This window comes from Oncorhynchus keta, unplaced genomic scaffold (assembly GCF_023373465.1).
Source record: "Oncorhynchus keta strain PuntledgeMale-10-30-2019 unplaced genomic scaffold, Oket_V2 Un_contig_22428_pilon_pilon, whole genome shotgun sequence".
Taxonomy (NCBI): Eukaryota; Metazoa; Chordata; class Actinopteri; order Salmoniformes; family Salmonidae; genus Oncorhynchus; species Oncorhynchus keta.
The window spans coordinates 1-20,379 of NW_026282904.1; the positions used below are offsets into that span (position 1 = coordinate 1).

Sequence of the window (20,379 nt, forward strand, 5' to 3'; positions counted from 1 at the left end):
TATCAGAGTTTAAACGATCTACCAAAACCCCAAGGTTTCTAATAGAGCGTTTCCACTTCACCACATTTATCAGAGTTTAAACGATCTACCAAAACCCCAAGGTTTCTAATAAGAGCGACCACTTCACCACGTTTATCAGAGTTTAAACGATCTACCAAAACCCCAAGGTTTCTAATAAGAGCGACCACTTCACCACGTTTATCAGAGTTTAAACGATCTACCAAAACCCCAAGGTTTCTAATAAGAGCGACCACTTCACCACGTTTATCAGAGTTTAAACGATCTACCAAAACCCCAAGGTTTCTAATAAGAGCTACCACTTCACCACGTTTATCAGAGTTTAAACGATCTACCAAAACCCCAAGGTTTCTAATAAGAGCGACCACTTCACCACGTTTATCAGTTTAAAGAGATCTACCAAAACCCCAAGGTTTCTAATAAGAGTGACCACTTCACCACGTTTATCAGAGTTTAAACGATCTACCCCCAAGGTTTCTAATAAGAGCGACCACTTCACCACGTTTATCAGAGTTTAAACGATCTACCAAAACCCCAAGGTTTCTAATAAGAGTGACCACTTCACCACGTTTTATCAGAGTTTAAACGATCTATCCAAAACCCCAAGGTTTCTAATAAGAGCGTTTCCACTTCACCACATTTATCAGAGTTTAAACGATCTACCAAAACCCCAAGGTTTCTAATAAGAGCGACCACTTCACCACGTTTATCAGAGTTTAAACGATCTACCAAAACCCCAAGGTTTCTAATAAGAGCGACCACTTCACCACGTTTATCAGAGTTTAAACGATCTACCAAAACCCCAAGGTTTCTAATAAGAGCGTTTCCACTTCACCACATTTATCAGAGTTTAAACGATCTACCAAAACCCCAAGGTTTCTAATAAGAGCGACCACTTCACCACGTTTATCAGAGTTTAAACGATCTACCAAAACCCCAAGGTTTCTAATAAGAGCGACCACTTCACCACGTTTATCAGTTTAAACGATCTACCAAAACCCCAAGGTTTCTAATAAGAGCGACCACTTCACCATGTTTATCAGAGTTTAAACGATCTACCAAAACCCCAAGGTTTCTAATAAGAGCGACCACTTCACCACGTTTATCAGAGTTTAAACGATCTACCAAAACCCCAAGGTTTCTAATAAGAGCTACCACTTCACCACGTTTATCAGAGTTTAAACGATCTACCAAAACCCCTAGGTTTTTTCAAAGTCTGGGAGTTTTTCAACCGACCTCATCTTAAACCCTAACGTGCTCCTCTTCTCCCCCCTCCACCAAATTAAAGCCACAAGATGCAGTGACTGGAGCAGCAGTCAACGCTGACCTCACCACTGGAGTGCCTTCTACATTGCTTAGATCCCGGGAGTGATAACATTTTAACAGGTTCACATGGCATAATTTAGAGGACTTCCTATGACCAGGGATTTCAATGAGAGAGTTCAAATCGGACACTTTATGCAACACAGTGAAAGGACCACAGTATTTTGCCCGAAAAGGTGAACTTACGAGAGGCAGAAGAGTTATTTAATTTTCCGTTGAGAACATTTAAGTTTTTTCTTTCGTCAGTTCACCAGCCCTATACAACTTCAACCTAAAACCATTTATATAGTCAATAAGGTTCTGAGGTGGTTCCTCAGGCAAACAACCATCCTGCAACACTGCTAAAGGCCCACGCACCTTATGACCAAACACTAAGTCATTTGGGCTAAACCCTGTGCTTTCCTGGGCCTCTTCACGAGCAGCTAGTAACAGCCAAGGTAACCCCTCCTCCCAATCTGCGGACAGTTCTGTACAGTATGCACGAAGCAAGGATTTTAAAGTTGGATGAAAACGTTCCGAAGCTCCCTGGCTCTGGGCATGGAACGACGTAGACGTGTTGTGTTTAACTTTAAGCTGTTTGAGAACCTGGGCATATAAATGGGAGGTAAAGTTAGACCCTAGATCTGACTGGATGATTTTTGGAATCCCAAATGTTGAAATATATTGAGTTAACACTTTAACCTCATCGTCCGCCCCATCCCGCATGCGGTCGCGTTACTACAGCGTCAAGCTCATTACCATAACGCAACGTTAGCGATTTCTAAAAATCGCAAATGAAATTAAATAAATATGCCTGCTCTCAAGCTTATCCTTTTCTTAACAATCCTGTCGTCTCAGATTTTCAAAATATGCTTTAGAACCAGAGAAAATCAATCATTTGTGAAAGAGTGGTGATAGCTAGCTTAGCATTTAGCGTTAGCATTTAGCACGCAACATATTCACAAAAACCAGCAAAGGGATCAAATAAAATAATTTACCTTTGAAGAACTTCAGATGTTTCAATGAGGAGACTCTCAGTTACATAGCAGATGTCCAGTTTTTCCTGAAAGATTCTTGTGTAGGACACATCGTTCCGTTTTGTTACTATGCATTTGGCTACCGAAACTAACCGAAAATTCAGTCACCTACACGTCAAACTTTTTCCGAATTAACTCCATAATATCGACTGAAACATGGAAAACGTTGTTTGAATCAATCCTCAAGGTGTTTTGTCATATATCTCTTCATTGAAATGCCGTCCCTGGAAGCCTGCATTCTTCTCTGATTCGGATGGAAAAATACTGGTAGCTGACTTTTGCGCACCAATTTCCACGCAGACACCGTGCGGGACACTTGGCAATTGTAGTCTCTTATGGTCAATCTTCCAATGATATGCCTACAAATACGTCACAATGCTGCAGACACCTTGGGGAAACAAGAGAAAGTGTCCGTTCATTCCTGTCGCATTCACAGCCATAGATGGTGTTCTATACTGTATGTAATGATATGGAAAAGGCGATCATGGAAAACGTAGCCTCAGAAATCCTGTTCATTTCCTGGTCGGTCAAACATCTTGGTTTTGCCTGAATCATTTGTTCTAGGGCACTCACAGTGAAAATCTTTGCAGTTCTGGAAACGTAAGAGTGTCTTCTTTCCAAAACTATCAATTCCAAGCATAGTCGAGCATCTTTTCGTGACAAAATATTGCGCTTAAAACGGGCACGTCTTTTTATCCAAAATGAAATACTGCCCCTATAGGACTAACAGGTTAACTACTGATTTTGAAGTTATGGTACGCAAGGAAAAAGCTGCCGGATATCTGGTTGCTTGACACATAACAGTTAATAAGTAGCTATGACCGGACCTTGCTAAAGACCCAACACAATCAATAATAAGATGCTCAAAAAAAAAAAAAAAAGACATATCATTACATACAGTATAGAACACCATCTAGAAGACAGAGACATATCATTACATACAGTATAGAACACCATCTAGTAGACATATCATTACATACAGTAAGAACACCATCTAGAGACATATCATTACATACAGTATAGAACACCATCTAGTAGACATATCATTAACATACAGTATAGAACACCATCTAGAAGACAGAGACATATCATTACATACAGTATAGAACACCATCTAGAAGACATATCATTACATACAGTATAGAACACCATCTAGAAGACAGAGACATATCATTACATACAGTATAGAACACCATCTAGAACACCATCTAAGACATATCATTACATACAGTATAGAACACCATCTAGTATAGATCAGAGACATATCATTACATACAGTATAGAACACCATCTAGAAGACATATCATTACATACAGTATAGAACACCATCTAGTATATCATTACATACAGTATAGAACACCATCTAGAGAGACATATCATTACATACAGTATAGTAGACATATCATTACATACAGTATAGAACACCATCTAGAAGACAGAGACATATCATTACATACAGTATAGAACACCATCTAGAAGACATATCATTACATACAGTATAGAACACCATCTAGAAGACAGACATATCATTACATACAGTATAGAACACCATCTAGTAGACATATCATTACATACAGTATAGAACACCATCTAGTAGATCTAGAGACATATCATTACATACAGTATAGAATCTAGTAGACCATCTAGAAGACAGAGACATATCATTACATACAGTATAGAACACCATCTAGTAGACATATCATTACATACAGTATAGAACACCATCTAGTAGACATATCATTACATACAGTATAGAACACATATCATCTAGTAAGATCTAGAGACATATCATTACATACAGTATAGAACACCATCTAGAAGACATATCATTACATACAGTATAGAACACCATCTAGTAGACATATCATCAGTATAGAACACCAGAAGACAGAGACATATCATTACATACAGTATAGAACACCATCTAGAAGACATATCATTACATACAGTATAGAACACCATCTAGTAGACATATCATTACATACAGTATAGAACACCATCTAGTAGACATATCATTACATACAGTATAGAACATCATTACATCTAGAACACCATCTAGACATATCATTACATACAGTATAGAACACCATCTAGAAGACAGAGACATATCATTACATACAGTATAGAACACCATCTAGAAGACATATCATTACATACAGTATAGAACACCATCTAGTAGACATATCATTACATACAGTATAGAACACCATCTAGAAGACATATCATTACATACAGTATAGAACACCATCTAGAAGACAGAGACATATCATTACATACAGTATAGAACACCATCTAGTAGACCATCTAGTATAGACTAGAGACATATCATTACATACAGTATAGAACACCATCTAGAAGACATATCATTACATACAGTATAGAACACCATCTAGAGACATATCATTACATACAGTATAGAACACCATCTAGTAGACATATCATTACATACAGTATAGAACACCATCTAGTAGACATATCATTACATACAGTATAGAACACCATCTAGAAGACATATCATTACATACAGTATAGAACACCATCTAGAAGACATATCATTACATACAGTATAGAACACCATCTAGAAGACAGAGACATATCATTACATACAGTATAGAACACCATCTAGAAGACAGAGAACACCATCTAGTAGACATATCATTACATACAGTATAGAACACCATCTAGAAGACAGAGACATATCATTACATACAGTATAGAACACCATCTAGAAGACATATCATTACATACAGTATAGAACATATCATCTAGACAGAGACATATCATTACATACAGTATAGAACACCATCTAGTAGACATATCATCTAGTATAGATCTAGTAGACATATCATTACATACAGTATAGAACACCATCTAGTAGACATATCATTACATACAGTATAGAACACCATCTAGTAGACATATCATTACATACAGTATAGAACACCATCTAGTAGACATATCATTACATACAGTATAGAACACCATCTAGAAGACATATCATTACATACAGTATAGAACACCATCTAGTAGACATATCATTACATACAGTATAGAACACCATCTAGTAGACATATCATTACATACAGTATAGAACACCATCTAGAAGACATATCATTACATACAGTATAGAACATACCATCAGTATAGAACACCATCTAGACAGAGACATATCATTACATACAGTATAGAACACCATCTAGAAGACATATCATTACATACAGTATAGAACACCATCACCATCTATACAGTATAGACAGAGACATATCATTACATACAGTATAGAACACCATCTAGAAGACATATCATTACATACAGTATAGAACACCATCTAGTAGACATATCATTACAGTATAGAACACCATCTAGTAGACATATCATTACATACAGTATAGAACACCATCTAGTAGACATATCATTACATACAGTATAGAACACCATCAGTAGACATATCATTACATACAGTATAGAACACCATCTAGAAGACATATCATTACATACAGTATCTAGAACATACATTACATCTAGAAGACAGACATATCATTACATACAGTAGAACACCATCTAGAGACATATCATTACATACAGTATAGAACACCATAGACATATCATTACATACAGTATAGAACACCATCTAGAAGACATATCATTACATACAGTATAGAACACCATCTAGAAGACATATCATTACATACAGTATAGAACACCATCTAGAGACATATCATTACATCAGTATAGAACACCATCTAGAAGACAGAGACATATCATTACATACAGTATAGAACACCATCTAGTAGACATATCATTACATACAGTATAGAACACCATCTAGAAGACATATCATTACATACAGTATAGAACACCATCTAGTAGACATATCATTACATACAGTATAGAACACCATCTAGTAGACATATCATTACATACAGTATAGAACACATGACATACAGTATAGAACACCATCTAGACATATCATTACATACAGTATAGAACACCATCTAGTAGACATATCATTACATACAGTATAGAACACCATCTAGTAGACATATCATTACATACAGTATAGAACACCATCTAGTAGACATATCATTACATACAGTATAGAACACCATCTAGAAGACATATCATTACATACAGTAGAACACCATCTAGAACACATATCATTACATACAGTATAGAACACCATCTAGAGACATATCATTACATACAGTATAGAACACCATCTAGTAGACATATCATTACATACAGTATAGAACACCATCTAGTAGACATATCATTACATACAGTATAGAACACCATCTAGTAGACATATCATTACATACAGTATAGAACACCATCTAGAAGACATATCATTACATACAGTATAGAACACCATCTAGAAGACATATCATTACATACAGTATAGAATCTAGTAGACATATCATCTACAGTATAGAACACCATCTAGAGACATATCATTACATACAGTATAGAACACATTACATCTAGAAGACATATCATTACATACAGTATAGAATCTAGAAGACATCTAGAGACATATCATTCATACAGTATAGAACACCATCAGACATATCATTACATACAGTATAGAACACCATCTAGAGACATATCATTACATACAGTATAGAACACCATCTAGTAGACATATCATTACATACAGTATAGAACACCATCTAGTAGACATATCATTACATACAGTATAGAACACCATCTAGTAGACATATCATTACATACAGTATAGAACACCATCTAGTAGACATATCATTACATACAGTATAGAACACCATCTAGTAGACATATCATTACATACAGTATAGAACACCATCTAGTAGACATATCATTACATACAGTATAGAACACCATCTAGAAGACATATCATTACATACAGTATAGAACACCATCTAGTAGACATATCATTACATACAGTATAGAACACCATCTAGTAGACATATCATTACATACAGTATAGAACACCATCTAGAAGACAGAGACATATCATTACATACAGTATAGAACACCATCTAGTAGACATATCATTACATACAGTATAGAACACCATCTAGAAGACATATCATTACATACAGTATAGAACACCATCTAGAAGACAGAGACATATCATTACATACAGTATAGAACACCATCTAGAAGACAGAGACATATCATTACATACAGTATAGAACACCATCTAGAAGACATATCATTACATACAGTATATCATAGATGTATAACTCCTTCCTTTATATTCCCTGTACCACTTTCCATGACAGAAGCCTTATTACTGGTGGTACAGTGGAGGAATGAGGCATCACAGTACCTGTTAGACCACTGTACCACCAGGACCAATTACACACCAATAAACACACTGTAATGTAAAGTATTACCTCATTCTCAATGATCAGTCTGTACATACAGTATTCATTTCACCTACAATACATTGTATCCATGTCAAGTCCCCTCTCCCCCCATTGTAGCTAATTATCTACAACACATTGTACAGTTTTACAACCACGTATGAGTTATTATGGACACTTATAGTTAGGATCACAGCACATCAGTTTAAGACTTTACAACATTCATTAAAAGCATTATAGATATGTACTTCATAGAAACTGTTACCCTTTATATATTCTAACCACTCTATTTAATGTATTCTATATTAAGGGTCCTAACCTAGAAACTAAGGCCTTCTCAACTTTGCCTGCAGTTCTCTCTCTCCTTCCCTCCCTAAACTATTTGTCTCCCTCTTGCTGTTGCATGCAGTTCCTCGCTCTCTTCCTCCATTCCTCTAACCCCTCCCTCCTTCTAACCCCACCCCTCTGGCAGAACCAGGAAGTCCCTCCCCTTCCCACAAACTCTCTTCTGAGGAAACAAAACTGATCTGAGTCTCTGTGTCGTCTGTCTGTGTGCGAGTGAACAACCGTCCAAATGGCTCAACAGGGAGTTCTGCTGGACCAGGACCAGTTCTGTTGTTCTGTCTGTCTGGATCTACTGAAGGAGCCGGTCACTATTCCCTGTGGACACAGTTACTGTAGGAGCTGTATTGAGGGCTGCTGGGATCAGGATGTTCTGAAAGGGGTCTATAGCTGTCCTCAGTGCAGAGAGACCTTCACTCCAAGGCCTAATCTGAGGAAAAATAACATGTTGGCTGAGCTGGTGGAGAAACTGAAGAAGACAGGACTCCAGGCTGCTCCCCCTCCTGCTCTGTGCTATGCTGGACCTGGAGATGTGGTGTGTGATTTCTGCACTGGGACCAGAAAGCAGAAAGCCCTCATGTCCTGTCTGGTGTGTCTGGCCTCTTACTGTGAGACTCACCTCCAACCTCACTATGAATTTCCTGCTTTGAAAAAGCACAAGCTGGTCAAAGCCACCGCACAGCTACAGGAGAAGATCTGCTCTCATCATGACAAACTGCTGGAGGTTTACTGTCGTACCGATCAGCAGTGTATCTGTTATCAGTGTGTGATGGATGAACATAAAGGCCATGATACAGTGTCAGCTTCAGCAGAGAGGACTGAGAAACAGGTAAAACCAGAACAACTTGTCTGATAAACAAAGAATTAAAGATACAGTAGGAACTAAATCTGTTTGAATGGGAGATCATTATATTATATACAATATGAATTTGATCCACAGCAGAACAAATATGAACACAAACCTTGAGTATATATAGATATGTTAACCCAGATTCTCCAAATGTATCACCATTTTCTAAAGTCAAACACTATTATCATTCTGAATGGCCTTTTATGAGTCCAAAGTTCAGTCTCAACCCCTTGATACATGAAGTCCTACCATAAAAACTATAATCATTCACATAGCAACATAATATCATGTTGTAAAGGGACCTCCTCAGGATTGTAGACCTTCCTCTCTATGGGTCCTATGTCACATTACCATACTATTGATCTACTGGACTAATAAAGCTTGATAGCTCATTGAAGAGTGATTCTCCACAGAGGCAGCTGGGGATGAGTCAGCAGAAGGTCCAGCAGAGATTCCAGGAGAGAGAGAAGGAGCTGAAGGAGCTCCAACAGGCTGTGGAGTCTTTCAAGGTGAGTATTGTTGACCAGAGGAGACACACCATTTCACTTCTCTCCTCCAGTCAGAGAGAGAGAGGGGGGGGCCCCTATCCAATCCCACTGACCCCATTGTTGGGAACAGGCTGTCTGGACCCTTTTCAGAGAATAGACTGGTTCATGTAACTGGGAACTGGTAAGTAGAACACAACCAGCTACTAGCCGAACACAGAACACACAGCTGTCTGTGCGGGTCGCTACAGTAGTTTTACTATCTGTACCAGGTGTGGCAAACCTCTTCAAGGTTAGGAGCGTTTGTCACAAACTAAGTGGTAAACTGTCACCAAATCACCCAAGAATGAGAGTTCTTTCGAACAGGACAGTACCTGTGTGTTTGTTTCTTCGTCCTGGTCCACCCAGGCCGTAGGCGAGGTCAAGGATAGCAGGGTTCGGTACACGAATCGGGTTCTCGGTAGGTCCAGGTCCAAACGCCAACAGGTAAGTCCAAACAATCCAGCTCATACACGGTAAATCCAGCCAATCTCTATAGTCTCTTTCTCTATTGTTCATAGCTCCTTCCAGTCCTCTCTCTTCCTCTTCCTGGTTTTTCTTGACCCTTTATCTGTGAGTCGGCTCCACCTTCTGAGGGTTCCCCTTGCTTCTGGGACTTGTAGTTTTGGCGGTCGGCCATTTTGTGATCTGTAGTTCTGACAGGGGTGGCCATTTTAGTGATCGGGCAGAGCCCGTTTATTAGCTCTGCTCTCACATATCTGCCCCTTATCACTCGACCCCCTTCTTTGCCACATATCTCTCCCCCTAGATCCGACCCCCTAGGTCGGGCTACCGCAGCAAAATATGCATGCATGCGGGATAACCCATCCGCGTTTCCCATTTCCTTCCCTGCTCTGTGTTTCAAGTCAAAATGGAACGGTTGGAGACTCAAAAACCACCGCATCACCCGAGCGTTCTTCTCTTTAGCCCTATGCATCCAGGTGAGTGGGGCATGGTCACTGATGAGGGTGAAGTGGCGCCCCAGCAGGTAGTACTTCAGGCTTTCTAGAGCCCACTTTACTGCCAACGCCTCTTTCTCAACGACTGAGTAGTTGGTTTCCCGTGGTTCCAGCTTCCTGCTTAAAAACAGGATGGGGTGTTCCACCCCTTCTATCTCTTGGGATAGCACTGCTCCCAAGCCGACCTCTGAGGCATCCGTCTGAACCACAAACTCTTTCTCAAAGTCTGGTACCACCAGCACTGGGTTACAACAGAGAGCCTCCTGTAATGTCCTAAATGCTTTGGTGGCCCTTTCATCCCATTTGACCATGTTTGGCCCTCTGGCTCTAGTCATGTCGGTAAATGGGGCGGCCACTGTGGCATAACTTGGGATGAACTTCCGGTAGTAACCGGTCAGCCCTAGGAAGGCTCGGACCTGCTTCTTATTTACTGGTTTCGGCCATTCTCTAATTGCCTTCACCTTCTTATGTTGGGGTTTGATTAACCCTCTTCCCACAGTGTATCCCAGATACTCTGTTTCCTCTAACCCCACATAACACTTGGCAGGGTTTGCCGTGAGCCCTGCCTTTCTAAGGGCATCTAACACTGCCTGTACCCGGGGTAAGTGGGATTCCCAATCTGGGCTGTAGATCCCCACGTCATCTAAATAAGCTGCGGCGTATGCCTTGTGCGGTTTAAGACTTTGTCCATGAGCCGTTGAAAGGTTGCTGGGGCCCCGTGTAAGCCGAATGGCATGACGGTGTATTGAAACAAACCGTCAGGTGTTGCAAAGGCTGTCTTTTCTTTGGCCCTGGGGGTCAGAGGAATTTGCCAGTACCCTTTTGTCAGATCAAGGGTCGTAATGTACCGAGCATGACCAATTTTCTCCAGTAGTTCATCTACTCGGGGCATGGGGTAGGCATCAAACTTTGAGATTTCATTTACCTTCCGAAAGTCGTTACAGAACCGCAACGACCCATCGGGCTTGGAGACCATCACAATTGGGCTAGACCACTCACTATGTGACTCTTCAACCACTCCAGCTGTCAACATTTTCTCAGTCTCTGCTCTAATCGCGGCCCGTCGAGCCTCGGGTACCCGATATGGCCTCATACTCACTTTTCTCCCTGGTAGGGAAACGATATCATGAGCCGTAACCTCAGTTCGGCCAGGTACCTCTGAAAACACATCTCTGTTTTTCTGGATCAGGGCCTTTACTTCCTGTACTTGCGCTGGGGACAGAGTGGGTGAAATATTTACTTCGGCTGTCTCCTGAATGTGTGTGGGGTATGTGACCATTAGTGTTTCTCTCTCTCTCCATGCTTTTAACAGGTTTATGTGATAAATCTGTTCCTGGGGCCGTCGACCTGGCTGTCGGATCCGATAATTGACTTCTCCTATTCTCTCCAGTACTTCATATGGCCCTTTCCATGTGGCTAGTAGTTTACATTCTACTGTGGGGATCAGCACTAACACCTTATCTCCCGGTTGAAATTCCCTCAGGGTAGCCTGCCGGTTATAAGTGTGCCGCTGGTGTTCTTGTGTTTGTCTCATGTGCTCTCTGACGATGGGCATGACTGTGGCTATCCTGTCTTGCATTGCCGTGACGTGCTCTATGACACTAGTATACGGGGTGGATTGGTGCTCCCAGGTTTCCCGGGCGATGTCTAAGATTCCCCGGGGATGCCTCCCATATACCAGCTCAAAGGGAGAAAACCCCAGCGAGGCTTGAGGAACCTCTCTAATGGCAAACATCAGATACGGCAACATGCAATCCCAGTTTTTCCCATCCTTATCGATTACCTTCCTGAGCATTGACTTCAGGGTTCGGTTGAATCTTTCAACCAGCCCGTCCGTCTGAGGATGGTAAACCGATGTCCTCAACTGTTTCACCTGCCACAGTTTACAAAGGTCCGCCATAAGGCGGGACATAAAGGGGGTCCCCTGGTCGGTAAGGATCTCCTTTGGAACCCCTACCCTGGTGAACAAGAGCACTAATTCCTTTGCGATATTTTTGGAAGTCATCGTCCGAAGGGGAATGGCTTCTGGGTAGCGAGTGGCATAATCTAGAATGACCAGAATGTATTGGTGCCCTCTGGCGGATTTGGGTAGTGGGCCCACTAAATCCATCGCTATCCTCTCAAATGGCGTTTCGATTATGGGGAGTGGCACTAATGGGCTTCTAAAAGCTGGTCGGGGAGCTGTTAACTGGCACTCCGGGCACTCTCCACAATGCCGAGCCACTTCAGCTTGAATTCCTGGCCAGTAAAACCTCCTTACAATCCGGTCTCTGGTTTTATCGATACCAAGGTGTCCACCCAGAATGTGCCCATGAGCTAGATCCAGTACTGTCCTCCGGTACCAGTGGGAACCAACAACTGTTCCACCACATCAACCCCTATTTTCGAGACTCTGTACACCAAACCCTTTTTCAGGATGAAGTGTGGAAAACTATTAGGCATCATCCCACCATTTATGGGAGTACCATCTACGACCTGCACATCTGCTCTGGCTTGTTGCAGGGTTGGATCCTGGTTTTGGGCCGTCCCAAAATTAGTCAAGGACTCTGCCAGGTCTGCTGGTTCTATATCGTCGTCCTCTGGATTCAGATCGACCCCAGCCCCACTAGTACCGGGCTGTTCGTCATCAGCAAGGTTTGCCACTTCATCCTCCTCCTCCCCTACTAGCACCTGTGATGTTGTCCCCTGGGAGACCTCTTTTCTTGGCTTTGGTTGAAGGCCCCATGCTTCTTCCTGCTTGGTCAGGGTTGTTGGATTCTCAAATATGCCATTCTTGTGGCCTAACTTCGCAAAGTTAGGAAAGTCTCTACCCAATATTACATCATATGGCATCTTTGGGACCACGCCGACCTCATAATCCAGCAGACCGTCCTCTGTTTGTATGCTCACTAAGGCCATGGGGTACAGACGGGTATCCCCATGAATGCATGTAACACTGATATCCTGTCTTGTATCCAGTTTATGATTCGGCACTAGGCCTGCAACGACCAGGGTTAGCATACTGCCGGAATCCAGCAGTGCTTCAACCTCTTTCCTTCAATCTTCACCCTGCACATATGGTTGTTTCTTGATCTTTCAAGTACAGTGGTTACAACAGGACATGCATACCGTATATCATCTTCATTTTCACCGAGGTTACATTGCATTGGCTCTTCTTTAATAGGGCAATAGGCTGCAATATGTCCTGGTTGATTACAATTGTAACAGATAATAGGGGTTCGGGGAGACCCCTCGACACCCAGTCCCGGTTTCCGTTTTTCCCTTAGTGTCTTGGCCTGATTCTGATTCTTTCCTCATGACCCCACGCTGCTCTCTTCCCCTCTATATGTTGGGACAGCCTTACCCTGTCCGCTGGTTCGCCCATGCCTGGGGAACGGGAATCTTTCCTCCTGTGCCTGCTCAGCTGTTCTTGCCGTACAATACCGTTCAACCAGGCCCACGAGATGGTCGGCGGAAAATACCTCGTTCTGGCCAACCCATCGTCTCACTTCTTGGGGTAGACCTCGCTGAAACTGGTTGAGTACGATGGTCTCGACAATCTCGGCGGATGACCGGGTCTCTGGTCGCAACCATTTCCGTGCCAGGTGAATCAAGTCGAACATCTGTGTTCGTGGGGGTTGTCCGGTCGGTAGGACCACTGGTGGAAGCGGTGTGCCCTCACGGTATCGGTCACTCCCAGTCTAGTCAGGATCTCCCCCTTTAGTTTATCGTAATCCTGTGCTTCTTTCAACTCCAGGTCGAAATACGCTTTTTGAGCGTCCCCTGCCAGGTATGGTGCCAGAAGCCCTGCCCATTCTTCTTTCGGCCACTTTTCCCTCTCTGCCGTCCTTTCGAAGGTGGTAAGATATGCTTCCACATCATCCTGCGCTGTCATTTTTGAAGAAAATGATTGGCCCTCCTCTGGGAATTTGCAGCTGGTAATTGAGCCCCAATTTGGTCCGCTAGCCCCTTTAGGCCTTCTCTTAACTCTTGGGTGTTTCTCTTGCTCTTCTCTGAGCAGCTGGTTGGTGCGGTGCTGGATCTGTAACGTGTCCTGATACATTCGCATTGCATCCTGATGAACTATTTGTTGAGCTCTAGTTGCCTCTTGTTGGGCGGCCGCCGCTTGTAACAGGGCCTGTATGGCTCCCTCCATACTCATTTTCGTGAAAACTGTCCTAACCAAACAAAGCCATAACAAAAAAAAACCTGACTCCCCTTTGGAGTGCTAACTGAACATTTATTTAATTTTTCCTTCTACCTAACCAGTGGTATGTTAGTCCATGCCCGCATCCTCCACCACGTGTGGCAAACCTCTTCAAGGTTAGGAGCGTTTGTCACAAACTAAGTGGTAAACTGTCACCAAATCACCCAAGAATGAGAGTTCTTTCGAACAGGACAGTACCTGTGTGTTTGTTTCTTCGTCCTGGTCCACCCAGGCCGTAGGCGAGGTCAAGGATAGCAGGGTTCGGTACACGAATCGGGTTCTCGGTAGGTCCAGGTCCAAACGCCAACAGGTAAGTCCAAACAATCCAGCTCATACACGGTAAATCCAGCCAATCTCTATAGTCTCTTTCTCTATTGTTCATAGCTCCTTCCAGTCCTCTCTCTTCCTCTTCCTGGTTTTTCTTGACCCTTTATCTGTGAGTCGGCTCCACCTTCTGAGGGTTCCCCTTGCTTCTGGGACTTGTAGTTTTGGCGGTCGGCCATTTTGTGATCTGTAGTTCTGACAGGGGTGGCCATTTTAGTGATCGGGCAGAGCCCGTTTATTAGCTCTGCTCTCACATATCTGCCCCTTATCACTCGACCCCCTTCTTTGCCACACAGGCTATAAATGACACAGATAATATCTAGTTAACGTTGTATTTAATGTAGTTTTACTATCTGTACCAGGCTATAAATGACACAGATAATATCTAGTTAACGTTGTATTTAATGTAGTTTTACTATCTGTGCCAGGCTATAAATGACACAGATAATATCTAGTTAACGTTGTATTTAATGTAGTTTTACTATCTGTACCAGGCTATAAATGACACAGATAATATCTAGTTAACGTTGTATTTAATGCAGTTTTACTATCTGTGCCAGGCTATAAATGATATTGCAAAAAATTAGAAAAAATCTTAGTTTATCTTTGTCAAACATGAGATGACACAAACACACAGAGACAGTGTTGTGGCAAAGCTACCAGGAAACTATCAATCATGGGAACATTGCTCAGATTTGAACATCTGACCATGCTGGTGATATTGCAGAGAGAAGGGAGTATCTGAGGAGAATTGTTGTGGTCACATCAATGTTAGGAAGACAGGGACTCTCTTTCCGTGCCAATGATGAATCTAGTGAAAGCACAAATAGAGGGAACTCTCAATAGTAAAACTAAAATAAAACTCAAACAACATCCTAGATACATCATGTTGAACTGAGTTTACCAAGAACTACGGTATTGATGTCAAAACAGAAGAGATGTTGGTGGACAGAAACTTTCTTGCCCGGAAAAGAGACGGAAGATATGCTTGTTGGGCATAACTTCCTGAATGATGATATGATATATATATACCAAGAGGTGTTCTGTACCTGTCTGTCCAGGAGGGAGGAGAGTAGAGCAGGACCAAGAGGTGTTCTGTACCTGTCTGTCCAGGAGGGAGGACAAGGCCTGGTGGACCTGGAGAGCAGGGTGGCAGAGGTCTGACTCAATGAGGTGTAGAGAGACTACTGAACCTACTGTCTCTGTCTGTCTCTGTCTCTCTCTCTGTCTCTCTCTCTCTGTCTCTCTCTCTCTCTCTGTCTCTCTCTCTCTCTCTCTGTCTCTCTGTCTCTCTGTCTCTCTCTCTCTCTCTCTGTCTCTGTCTCTCTGTCTCTCTGTCTCTCTCTCTCTCTCTCTCTCTCTCTCTCTCTCTCTCTCTCTCTCTCTCTCTCTGTCTCTGTCTCTGTCTCTCTCTCTATCTGTCTCTCTCTCTCTCTGTCTCTCTGTCTCTCTGTCTCTCTCTCTCTCTCTCTCTCTCTCCAGCGCTCTGCACAGTCAGCAGTGGAAGACAGTGATCAGATCTTTACTGAGCTGATCCACTCCATTGAGAGAAGGAGCTCTGAGGTGAAGGAGCTGATCAGAGCCCAAGAGAAGGCTCAAGTGAGTCAAGCTGAAGGACTCCTGAAGCAACTGAAGCAGGAGATAGCTGAGCTGAGGAAGAGAAGCACTGAGCTGGAGCAGCTCTCACACACAGAGGATCACATCCATTTCCTCCAGGTAACTAAACTGTCTTGTTACATGTGATATGAAATTAACTTCATGTGAAACTATTCATCTCAATCATTATGTTGTCCTGTCTGTCTCTCTCTCTCTCTTCCTCTCTATCAGTCTCTCTGTCTCTCTCTCCAGAGTTATCAGTCTCTCTGTCTCTCTCCAGAGTTATCAGTCTCTCTGTCTCTCTCCAGAGTTATCAGTCTCTCTGTCTCTCTCTCCAGAGTTATCAGTCTCTCTGTCTCTCTCTCCAGAGTTATCAGTCTCTCTCTCTCTCCAGCGTTATCAGTCTCTCTCTCTCTCTCTCTCCAGAGTTATCAGTCTCTCTCTCTCTCTCTCTCCAGAGTTATCAGTCTCTCTCTCTCTCTCCAGCGTTATCAGTCTCTCTCTCTCTCTCTCTCTCTCCAGAGGTATCAGTCTCTCTCTCTCTCTCTCTCTCTCCAGAGGTATCAGTCTCTCTCTCTCTCTCTCTCTCTCTCCAGAGTTATCAGTCTCTCTCTCTCTCTCTCTCTCTCTCTCTCTCTCTCTCTCTCTCTCTCTCTCTCTCTCTCTCTCTCTCCAGAGTCTCTCTCTCTCTCTCTCTCTCTCTCTCTCTCTCTCTCTCTCTCTCTCTCTCTCTCTCTCTCTCTCTCTCTCTCTCTCTCTCTCTCTCTCCAGAGGTATCAGTCTCTCTCTCTCCAGAGGTATCAGTCTCTCTCCAGTATCAGTGTATCTTCAGACTTACCCAGCATCGTTGTCCGTCCTCTTCACTACTTTGGAGATGTGAGTAAGACTGTGTCTGAACTGAGAGAGAAACTAGAAGACTTCCTTAAAGGAGAATGGACCAAGATCTCCACTACAGGTGTGTTGAAAACAATAAGAACATCAACTTTAGACCATTGAAAGTTCCCTACTAGTCATATACATGTGGAATATGGTCTGATGATAACATTCCCTCTCTCTGTCAATGTGTTTGTGTGTCTGTAGTGAATATAGTGGATGTTGTACTGCCTCCAGAGCCCAAGACCAGAGAACAGTTGTTACAATGTGAGTCTCTTTATTGTGAAGTAACTAACAGTCTCTTTTTACTGACACTCCTAGAAATATATAGCAATAGTAGATCTAATCAAAGACTGGGTATCTGACTCCTCATATTTCTCTGATTTGATCTCTGCTGTGCTCTAATCAAAGACAGGGTAGATACAGTATCTGACTTAACTTATTGTTCTGACTCCCCTCATTGGTCTCTGCTCTTCTCCCAGATTCCTGTCAGCTCACACTGGACCCAAACACAGCAAACACAGACCTCTCTCTGTCTGAAGGGAACAGAAAGGTGACACGTACAGGCCAAGACCAACCATATCCTGTCCATCCAGACAGATTCTCCATCTGGTGTCAGGTTCTGTGTAGAGAGGGTCTGTCTGGACGCTGTTACTGGGAGGTGGAGAAGACTGATGATGTTATTCCAGCAGTCTCATATAAAGACATCAGCAGAACAGGGACAAATAGTAGATTTGGACACAATAACAAGTCCTGGAGTTTAGAGTACTATAGAGGTGGTTATTGTTTCAGACACAATAATGTTGAGACTAAAGTATCAGGCCCTCAGTCCTCCAGAGTAGGAGTGTACCTGGATCACAAGGCAGGTACTCTGTCCTTCTACAGTGTCTCTGACACAATGACCCTCCTCCACAGAGTCCAGACCACATTCACTCAGCCACTTTATCCTGGGTTTTGGCTCAATGTTCTTTTCTTTGGTACTGCTGAGCTGGTTAAACTGTAGTAGGGTCCACATAGATACTAGTCATGCTGGTGTAGTCTATAGCTGAGCTGGTTAAACTGTAGTAGGGTCCACATAGATACTAGTCATGCTGGTGTAGTCTATAGCTGAGCTGGTTAAACTGTAGTAGGGTCCACATAGATACTAGTCATGCTGGTGTAGTCTATAGCTGAGCTGGTTAAACTGTAGTAGGGTCCACATAGATACTAGTCATGCTGGTGTAGACTATAGCTGAGCTGGTTAAACTGTAGTAGGGTCCACATAGATACTAGTCATGCTGGTGTAGTCTATAGCTGAGCTGGTTAAACTGTAGTAGGGTCCACATAGATACTAGTCATGCTGGTGTAGTCTATAGCTGAGCTGGTTAAACTGTAGTAGGGTCCACATAGATACTAGTCATGCTGGTGTAGTCTATAGCTGAGCTGGTTAAACTGTAGTAGGGTCCACATAGATACTAGTCATGCTGGTGTAGTCTATAGCTGAGCTGGTTAAACTGTCCATACTGGACTTTACTATGGTTCTACATACAGTATCTGTATTGATAGTCCATACTGGTCTTTACTATGGTTCTACATACAGTACCTGTATTGATAGTCCATACTGGTCTTTACTATGGTTCTACATACAGTGTCTGTATTGATAGTCCATACTGGTCTTTACTATGGTTCTACATACAGTACCTGTATTGATAGTCCATACTGGTCTTTACTATGGTTCTACATACAGTATCTGTATTGATGAGGGCCTCATCATCCGGCTGCACAAAGAAAGCCAGGGACTGCAGTGTGGTCCAGTCTCCAGCAGGGGGCAGTAAAACCCCATGGACAAGAAAGGGACTGCAGTGTGCTCCAGTCTCCAGCAGGGGGCAGGAAAACCCTATGGACCTGAAAGGGACTGCAGTGTGATCCAGTCTCCAGCAGGGGACAGTAAAACCCTATGGACCTGAAAGGGACTGCAGTGTGCTCCAGTCTCCAGCAGGGGGCAGTAAAACCCTATGGACCTGAAAGGGAAAGTGAGGAGTAAAAATCAAAGGTGAATTTACATTGATGTTTCCACGGAGACCTGAATCATATCCACGAGGCACCAAACTGAAGAATATGAGCTGAAACACGAAGGGACTAACTGAACTAAAATAATTATGTTGCTAAATGTTTTGCTACAGTGTTCTCTAACGAATAACACCCTGGATTCAAATACTATTTGAAATCTTTCCAACACTTTGAGCATTTCCTTTGTCCTCCAGGTGGGCGGGGTTTGTTTGTACTTTTAGGACTTTTCTATTGGTTCCATTACAACAAACTCAATCAAACACTTATTAAGTATTCAACATTATTTTAACGCAGGTCTGTTTCCACATGCAATCAGCCTGTAACGTCTTGTATGATCTCATCAGGTAAAGGTGTGTCAAATGGAAGGGCAAGTCTCACCACTGAGAGGAAAAGATCACTGGTCCACCTCTGCATCAGGTCAGCTATGTTGATCAGTACTGTCCCAGGGATGGTGGGAGCAGAGATGAACTCCCCAGACCTGGTACCACCTATGGAGTTGTCATTTTAATATCAGTTTAACCCCATTACTGTTATAACACATAAACCATGTTAATAGAATGAAATGGATCCAGGTTCCATTTATTCTACATTAGATTTACTGCCTGTGGAACACTTCTCCAAAGTGGTCTGAAATCAAGATGACTGCAGGTCTGAATCCCAAACTAATGGGGGGAAATGGATCCATCTAATAAGATGGTATTGAGAGGTATGAACCTTTCTATTGCGGTGAACCATCCCCTTAACATACAGTACCAGTCAAACGTTAGGACACACCTACTCATTCAAGGGTTTTTCTTTATTTTTACTATTTTCTACATTGTAGAATAATAGTGAAAACATCAAAACTATGAAATAACACACATGGAATCATGTAGTAACCAACAACGTGTTCAACAAATCAAGTGGATGTCCGGTCATTTGATGCAGCCCTCCATCACTCTCCTTCTTGGTCAAATAGCCCTTACACAGCC

The 20,379-nt window shown here is 42.5% G+C and overlaps 1 protein-coding gene across 4 annotated transcripts; it reads left to right on the forward strand.

The window, feature by feature from the left end:
- Positions 1 to 8,222: 8,222 nt before the first annotated feature.
- On the forward strand, positions 8,223 to 19,070 carry LOC127921410 (tripartite motif-containing protein 16-like). 4 transcript variants are annotated; one of them, XM_052505105.1, is made up of 6 exons: positions 8,223 to 8,876; positions 9,311 to 9,406; positions 16,385 to 16,606; positions 17,258 to 17,441; positions 17,567 to 17,626; positions 17,842 to 19,070. In XM_052505105.1, exons 1-6 carry the CDS (start codon positions 8,280 to 8,282, stop codon positions 18,360 to 18,362), a joined length of 1,680 nt encoding a protein of 559 aa, XP_052361065.1. In that variant the 5' UTR covers positions 8,223 to 8,279; the 3' UTR covers positions 18,363 to 19,070. The 4 variants fall into 4 exon arrangements, with proteins under 4 accessions (XP_052361065.1, XP_052361064.1, XP_052361066.1 ...); XM_052505104.1 differs by having other exon boundaries at positions 8,224 to 8,876; positions 16,373 to 16,606; XM_052505106.1 differs by having other exon boundaries at positions 8,226 to 8,876; positions 16,373 to 16,606; positions 17,282 to 17,441.
- Positions 19,071 to 20,379: the final 1,309 nt, after the last annotated feature.